Source organism: Cibotium barometz, chromosome 61 (genome assembly GCF_041138505.1).
Source record: "Cibotium barometz isolate CiBa-2024 chromosome 61, ASM4113850v1, whole genome shotgun sequence".
Lineage (NCBI taxonomy): Eukaryota > Viridiplantae > Streptophyta > Polypodiopsida > Cyatheales > Cibotiaceae > Cibotium > Cibotium barometz.
This window is the reverse complement of record NC_141106.1, coordinates 22,803,143-22,819,449: the sequence shown is the minus strand read 5'-3', so window position 1 is coordinate 22,819,449 and position 16,307 is coordinate 22,803,143. Positions and strand designations below refer to the sequence as shown.

At 47.1% G+C, this 16,307-nt stretch overlaps 1 protein-coding gene across 1 annotated transcript in view; it reads left to right on the top strand.

Annotated features, from left to right (window-relative positions):
* Positions 1–818: 818 nt before the first annotated feature.
* Positions 819–16,307, top strand: part of LOC147604680 (proline-, glutamic acid/leucine-rich protein) — a 31,874-nt gene continuing 16,385 nt past the window's right edge. The window contains exons 1-5 of the mRNA XM_086795065.1: positions 819–1,831; positions 2,293–2,409; positions 2,607–2,668; positions 3,572–3,674; positions 3,837–3,908. Of these exons, the coding sequence (XP_086651191.1) occupies positions 1,550–1,831; positions 2,293–2,409; positions 2,607–2,668; positions 3,572–3,674; positions 3,837–3,908 (636 nt within the window). The 5' untranslated portion in view covers positions 819–1,549. The remainder of the gene's footprint in view (positions 1,832–2,292; positions 2,410–2,606; positions 2,669–3,571; positions 3,675–3,836; positions 3,909–16,307) is intronic.

The following is a 16,307-nucleotide window of genomic DNA, read 5'->3' as shown; positions in this document are numbered from 1 at the left end:
TTGATGACTACATTTACAAATGGGGTGCCGAAGTGTTCATATTGTAGCCAAGGGTTGGCATGCATGTGGATAGCATTGAAGGTTGTTTGTTATTAAAGAGAAATAACTATATCCATGCTCCAAAAGAGAAGTAGTTTAGCGTCTTTTGAACATAGGGTTGAAAACCTGAAGGATGCACATGGATAGAATAGAAGGTTGTTCATTATAAACTAGAAATAGCTTTATCCATGCTCCAAAAGAGAAGTAGCTTAGTGTCTTTTGAATTTGGATCTCAAGTAAAGGTTCATTTGAAGCCATAACAATGGTTACTGTAATCCAAAAGACCTAGGGATTGTGACATCTCCACATATGTAATATCATGAGAAGAAATCCAAGATGGAGATCTAAGATGGTTCTTATGTAAGGATCATGCTTCAAGGATCTCCACACTCAAGTTTGCTTGTTTGAAAGATCAACTCCTTACCCATCATACTATTCCAATGAGACGACATGATTTGTAACTTATTTCATATATTCTCAAAAGGTCGTCTCCTCGCCCATCATGTGATCCGAATGAACGACATGATTTGACACTTTGTCACTTATATTTTCAAAAGATCATCTCCTTGCCCATTTTACCATTCCAATGAACAACATGCTTCATCACTTGCTCCATATATATTCAATAGTGTATGCAATGATCCCATAGCATGGGACTAGCTTGGATGTGATAGGGTTTCACATATAAAGCTTCCTCAAGTTATCCATGTGTTCGAGGAATTTGTATCAATAAATAATTAATCGAGATTTAAATTTGCAAACAAAAATACGTTGATGGGAAACTAAGCTCACGCCTACACTACACTAAAGAGCTTCTTAGGGTTAGCGTTGCAATTGTTATTTTTTAGACTGAATTACCCATTACCTCACCACAAATTTTGTTGTGAATGCGCGCTGTATGTAACGGCCGTTCTTCTGCATGAAAGAGCTGCATTTTTCACCCACCCGCCTCTCCTATTCAAAATCTTTGGCTTTGGGGTTCTAAAGGATTTTTGGGTTTTCCCTATAATCAAGTTTGCAGCAGAAAAACAGTTGGTGGGCGTTAGTTCAACCTGCAGTATTGCCAAGAAAAGGTTTTTCCTCTATTTTTCATGAAGGAAGAGCTTTCGAAGAAGCAAAACAGTGTTGAAGGAAAATCATTGTACACAGAAGCACAGGGGGGAGAGAGAGAGAAAGAAGAAGAAGAAGAAACCTTCAAAGTCAGGCGAGACCCTAACAAGCAAGGGAAAACCTAAGGCACAGGTGAAACCCTAACAGACAGGTGAAACCTGTATTCAAAGGCACTTGACACCCTACATTCAAAGGCAGGTAAAACTTCGGTGGCACTCTAAACCCAAAATCTCAGAAACTATCGCTCTCGAGGGATTGAAACCCTATAGACAGGAGAGGGATCATTTTCCTAAGGATAGAAAGAAGAAAAGCTTTTTCTAGAAGTTTCAGGAAGGAAAACAGTGTTGAAGAGCATCATTCTGCACAGAGAGACAGGTGAAACCCTGAAACACTGAAAACAATGGCTTTTGAGGAAGCCCTCCATGGCATGTATGATGCAAGGTTGAAGCCGCGCTTGCTGTCCTCCATCATGGCTACCCATCTGCCTGATGACAGACAGCCGCCAAAATCCCCATCGGAGCTCTCCATGGCTGTCTCCATGATCCGCAGACATCACCTCCTTTCTGAACCCATCCTTATTGACCCTCCTGTTGCATGCCCACCTGGCAAGACTATGGATGCTTACAAGGCGGCCGTTGATGCATGGGTTGAACGCTTAAATGTCTTGCTCTTGAGCACCACGGTACGGCCCCACCAACGTTCTTGACTGTATATTGTCATTGTTCAGGTGTGTGCGCCTTGGCTGGCTGTGTTATGTGGGCAAAAGTTCATGCCACTATTCTATAGGGGTTCATGAACTGCGCGCAGCTGGCCCCATTGACGTAAGAGTGCTCATGATTACATGTTTTCTTTTTCCTTGCATTGTGACTTGTCATGTGGGCTGTGTTGGTGTAATTCTTATTGGGCACAGTTGTCTTTGAAATACATTTGTGACATGATCTGAGGATGGAGGGGGGATTGGCTGCTTATAAGCCCGTCCATAGCCTGTCCTGGGCCTAAACCTGATCATTTGTTCAATGTGTAGCGCGCATTGAATAAATGATTAGAATGCATTTTTTGGAATTACATATACAATTGTTGTTTTTAGCATGTGGTGTTGCTAAAAACTTTTTGTCTGACCTTTGGCTTGGTGGGCCGCATCAGACAGAAAAATGCTGGGCAGGAGTTTGTCTTCTTGGTGTAACATGCCAAGAATGCACAAGACAGAGATTCTTGGATTCATACGCATCGTGGTTTCAGAAACTCATTGTGCATTTGAAGGTCCATTTTTGCTTCCAATCACCCACTTTGTTTGACATATTAGTGGTTTGCCATTGTATGAGGGCCTTTCATTTTTATGCCAGTCCTGCAGAATTATTATTCTCACATACATCAGACCCAAGCACTTGGAAGTAAAAGTTTCTGTTTGTTGAAGTGGGGGAGGTGTACCCTTTTCTTATTTTTTGAAATCACTGTAGCCAGCGGATCCATTATTTGTCAGAGGAGCAGCTTTTGCCTCGCTTACAGACCTTCTAATAAGGTACAGTTATGTCCTGCATGAGTAGACTCTTAAAATTAAAAAAGAGGATGGTGGTAATTGCAAGTGCATATATTCAAGTGAGCTTTCGTATGTGGTATTGATTGTCTGGTTACTTTTGTAAAGATATACATGTATATATTTATGTGTGTGTGTGTGTGTGCGTGCGCTTGTAAGTATGCGTGTGTGTGCATGCATGCATGTATGTAGACATATATGTAAATATTTATGTATAAATATTTAAAAACACACGTCATTAGTTTACTTGGGTGCTTACTACGAAGAGAGGCAAAAAGAAGGGTGGGTTCTCTAAAACACTAGGGTATGTCTCTCTGATGTGTCTAAACAGCAATAGAAATTTATGCAAGGCATTGTTTCTTGCATCCTTGGCATGGGCCGGCTAAGGGATAGCGCCAATGCTCTACGGTTCATGCAAGGTGTAACATGGTAGTTCGTTATTGGAATTATCCTGTATAAGTAGGGCTTTTAATAGGGGGTGGGCTTATATAACTGAGTGCCTGTGCACATATCTGATTATTGTGCAATAGTGTGTGGGTGGGGATATATTCTATTTTCATGATGCAGATATCGGATTGCCAAATGTCCTGGTGATTGCTGGGCATGGTCTGTGACCAGTAGTCATCTGCATGTAGGACTCACGTTTTTTTGTGTTTTCACCCGTCCTTTTCTTGTCTTGGGGGTGCTCTGTAGCTCTGGGCCAATGGTTGGGTTGGTGAATCCATGAACTGCTTTTCTTGTCTTCTCTACGTAGATTTGTGTGTGTGTTTGGTGCTCTGGATGCAAGTTGGTCCTGGGTAGTTACGAGGGTGCTACATAGTGTGCTTGGACAACTTGGGCATTATTATTGTACACACTTGATTCACATTGAAGTCTTTATTTTTCTAGGTTGGGATTGACTGGTGTGCGGCGTGAAGGAACTGGTCTCTGTGTAAAGTTGGTGCAGCCTGTCTTACAGCTCCTGAGTGAAGAAAGTTCAAAATCTATTTGGGTCAGTTGTATTATCCTGATTTTTTGTTCTTTTCTTTGAAACAGCTCTATAAATAAGTAATAAGTTTTTTTCTGGTTTTAACATATCAACTACCTGATGTTTGTGGTGTTGTGGACTTGGATTGTTTCCAAGTGATGACGAGGTTTCATGTGCTTTTCACAGAATGATGGTGTAGATTTGCTCTGTACCATGCTTAAGTTTTTCCCAGCCTCACTAAAGCAGCAGTCTTCTCAGGTGTGTATAGAGCTACCATTTTACCAGTCATCTTCAAGGTATTTCAAGGCATTTGATGCTGATTTGAAGAACTTTCAAGGAACTTTGCATGCTAAAAAAGGAAATTCTTGTATCCTCAGACGTGCTTCTTTTTGCTACTTTTTGCTTCATCCCGCAGTGCCACCCCTTAAGGCTGATTTTCTGTCCTCTTGCATGCGTTCTTTTCTCTTGACCTCACTTGGCACCTTCTGTCTTGGAAGGAAAGTTATATTGGACAGTACATGTGCTATATAAATATATCTGGTATTTTGTGCACTGCAGAGAAGGACTATTGGATTTACAAGGGAAAGGTTCTCTACAGGCCTGCCTTTTGTTGTGTGTGTGTGTGTGAGTGAGAGAGAGAGAGAGAGAGAGAGAGAGAAGGGGGGGGGGAGGGAGGTTTACTGTCTGTGAGGGGCTGAAAGGGCCTGTGAGACTAATAACTATACAAATTTGTAAGTACTAGGGGCCAGGAGGGCCGATAAGACCAGTGTCGATACAAATTTGTAAGTACTGTGGGTTGTTAAGTTTTGAGGGGCTGAAAGGGCCCATGAGACCAATGACTATACAAATGTGCAAGTACTGTGGTGGGTGATGCGAGGGGCCGAGGCTTGAAAGGGCCCAAGAGACCGATGACAATACAAATTTGTAAGTACTGTGGTGGGAGATGTGCAACCGGAATCTTACTCTAGGATAGATTGTGGAAGAGTAGAGAATTCACAAGAATTGATTCAAGCATAAAAACTAATGCTTTGCAAGCTTCAACTAAATCAAATTAATTGAAATTCAAACACTTAACAAAATTAAAATACTTAGCTCAATAGACCGTGCTGGGTGCAATCTTTCCCCCTCTTGTGCGTGGCCTTTCCCACACAAGAGTATTTCTTTATTAGCTTTCTTTCCACCAAAAATAGGCCATAGTCCCAAAATATACAAAATGTGCTTTTTAGAGAGCACGGCACTTTTTTTTAACAAAAATAGAGTGTCAAATATTGGGACTAGGGTAAAGCCATAGGCTTTAATAAATTCCACATTATAAATGTATCTTTCCTAAAGTTCAAAATGGAAAAATCATTTACTAAGGTTGCAAGCTACTATGCTTGCCAAAAATTAAATATGATGAACCAAGACATTTCTTCCAAAGTAAACTCTTCATTTTTCATAGTCTTCATCACGTGAAAATATAAGCCCAATTAATAATTAAATTAATCCCACAAATATTAAACAGGCACAAATCATAACCAACTCATGACTACCAGGTGTAAGTACCCTAGGAATCACCCTGGCATACGAACCTAACTGAAATAATCATAGATGGTCTCAAACATACGTCATATACCGCATGTATTAATATTTATAGTGGTGTCACCCACGATATTAACCTAGCCGGCATGACGCAAGAGTAACCTAGGCGTCTCCAAATTACTAAAGAGGATAAATAATATTTTTCTAGAGGACTTAAAATATATTCTCATGATATCCCTCTTGCTTGAGTTTGCAATTGTCCTCAATTGCAAATTTGCTGGGTTTGAAAAGAATGAAGAATTTCAGGGTAAACTCGAAAGAATCTCGCAGGCATCCATTTAGCATCTTCTTGAGGATGATTCTTGAAAGTCAAAAGATACTTGAAGTATTAATTACCTGTACTTGTTGTTGTTATCTTTTGATCAATGATAGCCTCAGGAACTAGTACTTCTTCCTCTCCTTGAATAAGAGGTGGTTTCCCATATGTTGGGTGAGTAGGAAGTGTTCCTCGAAAAGGTTTTAAGAGATGGATATGAAAAGAATTGTGGATATTCCAATTAGATGGAAGCTCTAGTCTATAGGCCACATCATTAATCTTTTGAAGGATTTTAAATGGCCCATAATATCTAGGCGCTAGCTTAACTGCAGGGAATTTTTTCACTCTCTTTAATCGCCGTTTTTCAATTCTCAAAAGTACATAATCACCTTCTTGAAATGAAAAATCTTTACGCTTCCTATTTGCTTGAGATGTATACTTCTCTTGAGCTCTTGCAATACAATCACGCACTTCAGATAAAATGCGATTAAAGTCTCTAACATATCGGTCAGCAGCTTTAATCTTATGGGAGAGTCTAGTAGCCGGAATAGGCAAAGCTCTATCATAGATAATCTCAAATGGTGCTCGACCAGTAGCAGTATGAGGAGTATTATTATAAGCAAATTGGAGTAGGTGTATGTACTTATCCCATGCACTAGGTTGCTGGGAAATATAGGCTCTAAGCATATCTAGGATAGTGCTATTTGTGACTTCGGTATGTCCATTCGATTCCGGATAGAAAGCCGTGGAAAAATCTAACTTAGTGTCTAAGTTTGAGAAAAGAGCAACCCAAAAGTGACTACAAAATTTAGAATCTCTATAAAAAACTATCACTTTGGGTAGTCCATGATGAACAAAGATTTGCTTGACAAATATGTTCGCGGCTTGCTGAGAAGTTAGTGTCTTTTTACATGGAATGAAATAGGTTTGCTTACTAAACCTGTCCACTATTGTCCAAATCATGTCATGATGATGACTGGAAGTAGTAGGAAAACCAGTAATAAAGTCCATAGACACTTGTTCCCATGGTCTATCAAGAATGGGTAGAGGCATAAGCAATCCTAAAGCTTTGCCTTTGTAGCTTTTAATTGCTTGGGAAATGTTACATTCAGCTACAAATTTAGCTACATCATTCTTCAAATGAGGCCAAAAGAATTCTCGAGAAACTACTTGAAGTGTTGCGGAAACTCCTCTATGTCTCACAAATGGTGGTTGGTGCATCTCTTCCAAGACAAGCTGTCTATAAGGTTGAGTAACACACTATCTTTTCTCAAAGAAAAGATAGCCATCATTATGAGAATAACTTCCTTGAGGTGTCCAATTGTTTTCACGCAATTTGATCCATATTTCAGAAAAATCTGGATCAACTTCATAAGTTTCTTTCGTAAGTACAAATGGTTTACTTTCAATAATGGAAATGTTGTTGATATTTGGTCTTCGACTCAAAGCATCGGCAACAACATTTTCTTTTCCAGGTTGGTATTTTTTTTTTCGAGAAAAGATCCTTTCATTAGTTATATAAAAAACGCCCGTAGGGCTACAAAAGAGCTCTCCTGCTCATAAGAGAAACAGAGCAGTGAATACAGCATGGCAGCCCGGGAGACTCTCCCTAGGTGCTGCAAAATACAAGCATCAGTACAAAGGACTGAGAGGCTAAATCATACAATAGGGGGGGGGGGGGGAGAGCCAAACAGGTGGCCTGTAGTGCCAACGGGGGGATCCCGTGTGTAAGGTGTAGAAGGGACCACAGCGCGAAGTGGTGTGAAAGGCCTGGCGCCGCAAGATCGCCTCATCCGAGTCTCCCCGGATGCGGTCGTACTGTCCTCGCAGGGTGTGGATCAACTCCTGCCAAATTCCCCGTACAGTCTCTGCTGGTGGCTCCAATCTCCCCTCAAAGACCGAAAAGCACTGGGCCCTCCAGGTGAACCAGATGGTGAGGCTGCTGAGGAGCTCCCATCGTAAATCCCTCTCCTGTGTCCAGCTGGCGGACGAGAAATCCGGTGCCGGAACCAGGCGAGGCTAGCCCCTAATAAATCTGATGGCTTGACTGCCCTGCTCCATCTCATAGTCCATAGCAGGCCCTGACGAAGTCGACCAAGCAGCGGCACCCCACGTAAACATACCCTCTGGAGAGAGAGGGGCCAGAATACGCAGCATCCGCAGCCAAATCTGCTGCGCCTGAGGGCAATCCCAAAGGCAATGTCTCTGTGTCTCCACAGGGTGGCCGCATCGGACGCAGGCCGCCGGAAGACCGCTGTAAACAAGCCAAGTGCCAACTGCTGAGCCCCTGTGGGCGACCAGCCACTGAAAAGTCGAGATCCTGCGGGCCTGTCGACTAGCCCAGAGCCAAGCCCAAAAATCCTCCAGGAACTCCTGTGAGAGTCCCTGTAGCCGCCAATGCCCCGCTGCCGCTGCTGGAGAGACCGTCCTCCTCGCCGTCAAAATATGCCGCCGCTGGAGAGACCGTCCTCCTCGCCGTCAAAATATGCCGCCCCAGCCGAACAGTATAGTGGAAAAAGGTAATCTCTGTGGCCTCAAGGGATGCATAAGGATCATGCCACTCGTACTCCCCGGGGTCCCACTGTAGCCGGGCCAAGGGGCGCGCTGCATATGCCCATATGCGCCAATCCGGGAGCACATCAGCAGGGTCGGGGTCAATATGCCACTTCCGAGAAGCGGCGGCCACTACCCGAATCCTCTGAAAGGTGCACTCTGCAACCAACGACGACTCCACCTCCACTCTCTGGAGTCTGCCCTCATCCTGAATCTCATAGTAGAGGCAACTGCCATCCTCAGTGCAAGCTCTGACTGCAATCAGGATCTCCAACTGTGTAAAGGCTCCCATCCACCGTGGGGCCACTGGCTCGAGAGGCGTGAACCACTCCTCTGTGAGTGCCTCCTGAATATCATCCCTCATAATCAACCCCCCTCTGAAGTGACTCAGCCTCTCCACCTGGATCTCCTTTGGGAGACTGCAGAAGGCCTGCCAGTCTCCAAAACTGCGAGCTGGGCCTGTCGCTAAAGGCCCCCAGGCTAGACAAGGCCGAGAACCCAGCATATGACCCTGCTCTGTGCGAACCGTTGGGCTCCAGATGAGCGGCTGTCTGGCCGGCTTCTCAACACAAGAAGGAGGTCGCTGAGAGAGCCCCGGTCTCAGCAGCTCCCAAGCTCTCAGGATACTCAAAGCAAATCTGTTCTCCCTTCCTCTACTGAGGCCTGTCCTCCTCATCTCTATGAAGATCCAGTGAATCTCTGGTGCCCAAGTGCCCCCTGCTCGGGACGCCCGAGCCTGCAGCCGCTGCAAGAGGAGCTCTTTCTGCCCAAACCTCCCTGAGCCAGCGGAAGTGTAATAACTGCCCATGCAACCTTTGCCCGAGCTGGCTGACCGTCCCGCCCAGACCACAGAAAGTTCTTGATCAGCCTCTGTACCTGGCTAATGCAAGAGCTCGAGAAGATCCAGCAAGACGTAATGTACCACATGGTCGCTAACAGCACCTGATTTGCCACCACCACCCTCCCAGCCAAGGATAGTCGAGCTGTACTCCAATACAAAAGCTTCTTCCGAATGCTCAGAAGAAGCGGGGCAATCTGCTGCTCAGGTGACAAATCTAGGCCAATCTGGCATCCCAAATACCGCACTGTTGTGCCTGGAGGAATCCATCTAAAACCGGGGTCCGGGCTCCATGCCGGAGTGGGAGCACTACTGATCCAAAAGGCCACTGTCTTGCGCCAATTGATCAATGCTCCCGAAGCTGCACTAAAAACCTGGAGCGACTGCTCTGCCTGAAGAAGATTGGCCTCTTGGCCATGCAAAAATAAGCCCGTGTCGTCTGTAAACTCAGCATCAAGCAGGTCCTTCCCCCGGACTGGGAGCTGAAGTCCTCTCAAACCAACCTCCTCTGCCGTCAAATACATGAGAAAAAGAAAAGAGGCGAGGGGACACCCCTGACGGACTGATCTGGTCAGCTCAAAACTCGGCCCCCGTCCTCCTGCAATCAACACCTGGTTGCGAGCTGTGAAATACAGAGCCGCCACCCCTCTGATCCATCCTGGCTCAAAGCCCAGGCGAAGCATAGTGCCCTCTAAGAAAAACCCCAATCAACTCTATCGTATGCCTTCTCAAAATCGAGAAGCATCACGACCAAGTCCTCGCCAAGAAATCTAGCTCGGGCCGTCGCCTCCCAGAAAGTAAAGATGTTAAGGATACTGCGCTCCTTGACAAATCCTGTCTGAGTAGCATGAATCAACTCCCCCAGGAAGGGCTGGATCCTCAAACTCAAGGCCTTTGCTAAGACCTTGTAGACAGTATTGAGGATCGTAATAGGCCTCCAATGCCGAATATCATCTAATACTCCCTCCCCCTTCGGGATAAGATAGATCAAACCCTCTGAAAAGCTCTGCGGCATCACCCCAGTGTCCAAAACATGCTGAAAGCCCCTGCGGAGGCCTGGCCCCAAAAGGTCCCAATAGCGCATAAAAAAGGCCGGCGTCAGTCCGTCCTCCCCTGGGCAACTATGTCGCGGCAGGACCCTCAAGGCCTCGGCAAGCTCAACTCTGACAGAGGCGCACCTAGAACTGTACGCATACGGTCTGTGACCCTCCTCTGCACATGGGCCCACACAGTCTGTCTGCAAACATCTCGATCCTTAGTGGCTGGCTCCGTTGAAAGCAGGTCTCTATAGAATGCAGTGGCAATGGCTCTGATCTCCCCGAGCTTAGTAGCTACCGATCCATCCAGTCTACCAAGCTGGCGGACTCCTGCTCGCGCATGACGGGGTCCAGTGATCTCAAAAGCTCTCCAGTCACTCTATCACCAAGCTGCGTCCATTGAGAGGCCTGACGACGATAGTAAAACTCATGTCTCTGCTCCTCTACCTCTCTAACCTCCTGGCGTGCCTGGCTCAGCTGGGACGCCACCCACTCACTTGCAAGCTGCTGCTCCTGAAGGCGCTGTAGCGAAGCAAGGCTGCGTCTCAGTTGATGCTCCCGCTCGCGAATCTCTCCCAGCCGTGTCAAAGCTGCAGCGTGCAGAAAAGAGCTAAGATCGATGAGTCCCTGGGCACACTGGCCCGCTGCATCCTGGTCAGAGCACTGACTATCATGCCAGATCCTCTCAATGTCCTCAGCGAGACTGGGATTTGTAAGTACCCTCTCTGGGATCCTCAACTGCAAGCTGGGCTCCCGTGTCCTCTCCTCCAATGTCAAGATAACTGGCGCATGATCTGAAAATGAGGTGCCAGCGAGAATGCCGACGGAGCCCCCTCGCTCCCCTAACTAGTCGCCCACATAAAAGCGATCAATCCGTGATAGATTAGTCCCTCCCTGCCGGCGATCCGACCGAGAGAAACTAAGACTGTCCTGAGACCGAGAGAAAGCCCCATGTTGCCATGCATCAGTGATCCTCAGTGACATGCAAAACCGGTCCCAAGTTGCAAGCTCCGTGCCGTGCACTGTAACATGACTGCCTCCCACCCTATCTGCCGGGTCCTCAAGCATGTTGAAGTCTCCCCCGACACACCAATGTGCGGCCTCTGGCAATGCATCCGTAACCTGGGTCCAGAACTTTGCTCTGGCACTAGCATGATTGGGCGCATAGACGTTGAGCACGCCCAATAGCTCATCATGCATCCTCAGAATGACATACTGTGCTCTACCAGGCACAATGATCCCTCGATCCACAATGGCCTGTCGCCATACATCTGCAATGACCATGCATACTCCTCCCTGTCCACCCAAAGGACCAAACCCAGCAGACCAAAAAGTGTCCCATCTACCAGGCATCACCGAACCATATCTCCGGATCCTGCTCTCACCCAAGTGGTGCTCCTGCATCATCAAAATATCAATGCTGCCACCAACCAGGCATCTCTGAAGCTCCTGCCTCAAGCAACCACGATAGCATATAAAATGTGCTCCGCCAAGGCCCTGTACATTCCATGAGATGATCCTCATGGATGCCCTGCTGAGGTGGATGCTGTCTCAGCCGTACGGCGGGCCTTCGCAAGCGGCTTGGATGAAGAGTAGTCCCCATCCGAGCGGCTGCGAATCTGCCCACCCGGTGTACTGCAAGAATCCCGGATCAGGTGCCAGTGGCTGTGGCCCATGGCGACTGCCTCCCGCTCTAACAGAGCAACCTCGTGTATACACACATATCCAGGGTCGCGTGCTAAATCTGCCACTATGCGAACGACCAAATGCCGAATCCCTGAGGTATCCACACTCCCGGGATCCAAGAAAAAATGAGCCAACTCCCAAAGTCGGCCTATCACATCTGTCACCTCCAGATCGCTCATGTGATGAGAAAACTCAACTGCCTGAGTCTTCAAAGTGCTGAGAGCGAGCTCTAGAGTCCACTCCCGGTCGCAAGGGCCACATAGAGGGAACGAGAAGGCCACCGCTGAGTCTAGTGCCTCCTCCCCACGGGCCGGAGGTATCACTACATGAACTCGGATGGGTGCTGGCTCATGGGGGCCCTCTGCTCCAAAAAGCCGTGTGAAGGCATAATCAAAAGCCTCCGAGCGCTGTCTAATGCCAAGGCGACTCAGCCGACTGCGGATAGATGAAATCCGTGAAGCCTGAATCGGCATAGTAGGTCTCCTCTGTGATGCTCAAGCGAGGTCAGTGCTCAGCGCCCTCCGGACTGCAGGTGAACGCCAGGGGATTGCCAGGGCCTCCCGGGAAGGTGAGGCGGGCGGAGGGGGAGGAGGGGGGGGGCGAGGGGAGTGGAGAGGGAGCCACTGCTGAAACCGGAGCGGAGACGGGAGGAGGCGATGGTGGAAGCGAGGCGGTGGGAGGGGACGGGGGTGGGGGGGTGGAGGAGGGGGTGCTGGCATCTCCTGGTCCTCAGTCGTCGCCGCGGGAGTCTCCTCCTGGAGGGGAGAAAAGCTGTTCCTCACGGGAACCCAGTGAGGCTGAGACTGTGGCTGCTGCTGCAGCGGTCTCTGGGCGTGCTGCTGTGGCTGTCTCCCTCGGCGGTGCCCCTGTCCAGGCTGCCACTCCGAGGTCTCTGTGGCCTGAGCAGGAGTCCCGGAGGCAGCCTGCCGAGCTGAATCTGTGGGCGGGCCATCAGTAGCCTGCTGCTGTGGTGAGGGTCGGGGTCTCCTGCGAGGGCAGGCCTTGGCCAGATGGCCGACCTGCCTGCAAATGAAGCACTAATTCGGGAGCCCCGAGAACTCCACTCTCTGATCTATCCATCCCCCCCCCTATCCTAGGTAGCTGAATGACCTTAGGAAGGGAGGAGATGTCAGACACCAACACTCTGACCGAAGGTAGCCCAGCTGCTCTGGCCACCACTGAAGCTGCTGAGGGGCCAGCCTCTAGTACCGAGCCCACCAATGCTTCGAGCTTGGAGAGGAGCGGAAGATACTCCCGGCGGAGTCCAGGGAAGCAAACTGTAACATGGAAAAGGCGCTCTCCCTGCTCCGCCGGTTGCTGGGTCAAATCCATGCTGCCAATGTCTGAAGAAAGCCCGAGCACCCCTGATGTCAAGGGGACTCATGGCAAGGACCTTGGCAACGCTCTGGGCGGCCTCGAACTCGATCTGGTAATGTCCACGGCCCAGTAGCTGTACGTCCAGGATCTTGCCCACATCTGCAAGAAGGTGGGCCTGAAGAAGATCCCTGATCTCCCCTCTGTTGGGGCGAGTGTCGACTATACGGCAGATGGTGGAATGAGCCTGGGGGCGTTCCACCTCTGCGGTGAGGCTCGCTTCCTCTTCTGGCGAAAGAGAGAGCCTGATGGGGGTGTCCTCAGGGGCGGGCGAGGGGGCTGCGGATGAGTCCCTCTGAGGCGGAGCGGGAGGAGCCTCCATCAGAGTCTGAAGTTGCGGCGAAGGCGGGATCCTGCTAGAACCGAGTTGCACATAGAGAGGCGGAAGCAAGAAAAAGGAGGGGGGGGGAGAAGGTGAAGGAGAAACCCTAGGGGGGGGGGAGCGAGCTGGCGGAGGGGGGGAGACGGGGCGCTGCAGAGGGGAGGAGGACGCGAAGAAAGGGGGGGGCGCGAAGGTGAGGAAGGGCGGCGAGCAGAGCAGGGCGGCGGCAGAGCGAAGGCAGGCGGGAGGGAGCGCAACAGTGAATGTAGGCGGGAGGGGCTAATGGATAGGCGGCGGGCAATGCAGGGCGCAGCAGCGAAGGCAGGCGGGGGGGCAAGGGGAGGCGCAAGGAGCGAGGGGAGGTGAGGGGGCGAACAGGCAGGGAAGGCGACGGGCGTAGCTGTGCAGGCAACGCGAGCAGGGAGGGGGGGCGGGAGCTTCAGCGAGCCAGTCTTGTTGCACCAAGATATATAATGTTTTCTGTCTTTCCAGGTTGGTATTGAATCATAGGTTGAAAACTTTGAATGAAAGTGCCCATTTGATGTGCCTATCTGAAATAAGGGGTTGCGAAAGCAAATGCCTAATGCTTTGTTGATCCGTCTTGATAAGAAATTCAGAACCCATTAGGTAATGCTTCCAGATTTTCAAAGCATGCACTACTGCTGCTAATTCCTTGTCATATGTGCTATAATTTTGCTCTGCAGGCTTAAGCTTTTTACTTTGATAAGCAATAGGATGGTTGTCTTGCATAAGAACAGCTCCAAATCCTTTGCCACTAGCATCAGTCACTACTATAAAGAAAGGTCTTTGAAAATCAGGTAGTGTTAGAACTGGTGCTTGTGTTAAAGCATTCTTGAGTGTTGCAAAAGATTTATCTTGCTTTTCAGTCCAATTGAAATTTGTAGCTTTCTTAAGGAGTTCAGTCAAAGGATGAGCAATATAAGCAAAATTCTTGACGAACTTCCTATAATAATTACATAGGCCAAGAAAAGATCTAAGGTCATGTATGTTGCTAGGCTTAGGCCAAGAAGCTATACACTCAATTTTCTTAGGATCTACACGAATCCCTTCAGCCGACACTATATGACCTAAGTATTCAATCTCTTTTTGAAAGAAAGAACTCTTTTCAGGATTGACATACAATTCATTTTCTCTCAAAAGGTTGAACACTTGTTCCAAGTGTTGTTCATGCTCTTGTCGATCCTTGCTGAAAACAAGAATGTCATCAAAGAACACTATAACAAAACTTTGAAACTTAAGGAATATGCGATTCATCATACGGCTGAAAGTAGCTGGAGCATTGGTCAAACCAAATGGCATAACCAAAAACTCATAGTGACCAGTTTGTGTTCTAAAAGCTGTCTTGAAAATGTCAGATTCAGTCATACGAACTTGATGATACCCAGACTTTAGGTCAATCTTGCTAAAGACCTTTGATCCTCTAAGCTTGTCAAGAAGATCATCTATCCTAGGAATAGGATATCTGTTCTTGACAGTAATCTTATTCAATGCACGGTAGTCTACACACATTCGGAAAGTTCCGTTCTTCTTCTTAACAAGAAGGACTGGAGCTCCAAAAGGTGAACTACTAGGTCGAATAAGGCCTCTCTCTAGTAAGTCTTCGATTTGGTTTTGGATTTCTTTTTGCTCTAAATTGTTGACTCTATAGGGAGCTTTACAAGGCGGAGAATTTCCAGGCAATAAGTCAATACTATGATCCTCAGGCCTAGACTTAGGTAATCCTGGAGGTAGATCTTCCATAAAACAGCCACTAAATTTGGAGATAAAAAGATCAAACTTTGGACTTTTGGATGTGTCAGACTCAGCATCAAGCTGGTTAACCCATACCATATAAGTCTTCTCTTTTTTTCTTAGAGCTCTCTTTGCTTGAGTGTGACTCAACAAAGGACTCATTTCTCCTTTGACTAGACACTGGAGGAAAATACTTTCAATTGTCCTTCCTTAGACAAATGCTATGAGTGTCATAGTCTATAATAGGGTTGTACATGTGTCTCCAAGGCATACCCAAAATTATATCTACCCCTTGTAAAGGTGCAACTAAGAAATCCCTCTTTTCTGTTAAAGGCTTCATGCATAAATCCAAACCTTTCACCTCTTGCATGCAATTATACTTTGTTCCAGTAAATGCTGCTTTGACTTTATAGTGCATAGGTGAAGAATGAAGATTTAATGCTCTAAGTGCCTTTTCAGAAATGAAGTCATGTGTACTACCATCATCATGCAAAATAACAACTTCATGTCCATTTATTGTTCCTTTTATTTTAAGCAAAGAATGAACATGAGGTTTACCTTCTTGTTCTGAGTAGTCTGGATCGGAATTACCCTCTTGCTTGAATGATTCTTCTTCATTGTCGTCTTCTTCAATCATATTGACTCGAGCGGCTGCTGCTGCTGGTGTCGAACTCTTGGTACGCTCCGGACAATTCGGTGCTATGTGACCTTCTTTGTGGCACTTGAAACATTTGATAGGAGGTGCCTTCGGTTTTCCACCATTGACTTTCTTGTTGGTACTCATGTTGCCTTTAACCTCGTCCTTGCCTTTGTCATAACTTGGTTTATACATCTTCTTTGGAGCATAAAAAGATTTAGTAAATGGTTTAGAAGAAGTACCCTCATGTGCTTTAATCTCTTTAGGAAAACCATTTTTGTGTTCGGAATTAGTTGCCAAAGATATTGCAGTAGATAGTGAATGAGGTCGAAACATATTCACATCGGTCCTAATGGTAGATCTAAGGCCCGAAATGAATTTCCTCTTTTGGTCCTTCTCGCTAACTCTCTCCACAACCTGCACCTGTAATAAAGTATTTCAGAACTTTTCTATATATTGTGACATAGTTTCCTTTTCCAGTTGATGCAAAGTGTCCCATGGTGCCTAACTTTAGACTTGAATTGTGAGGGTAAAAAGTGCTTTTTAACCAGCCGTTGAAATCTTTTCCAAGAATTTGGCTTGTCACGACCTTGCTTTATTACACTCCACCATAAAGCTGCG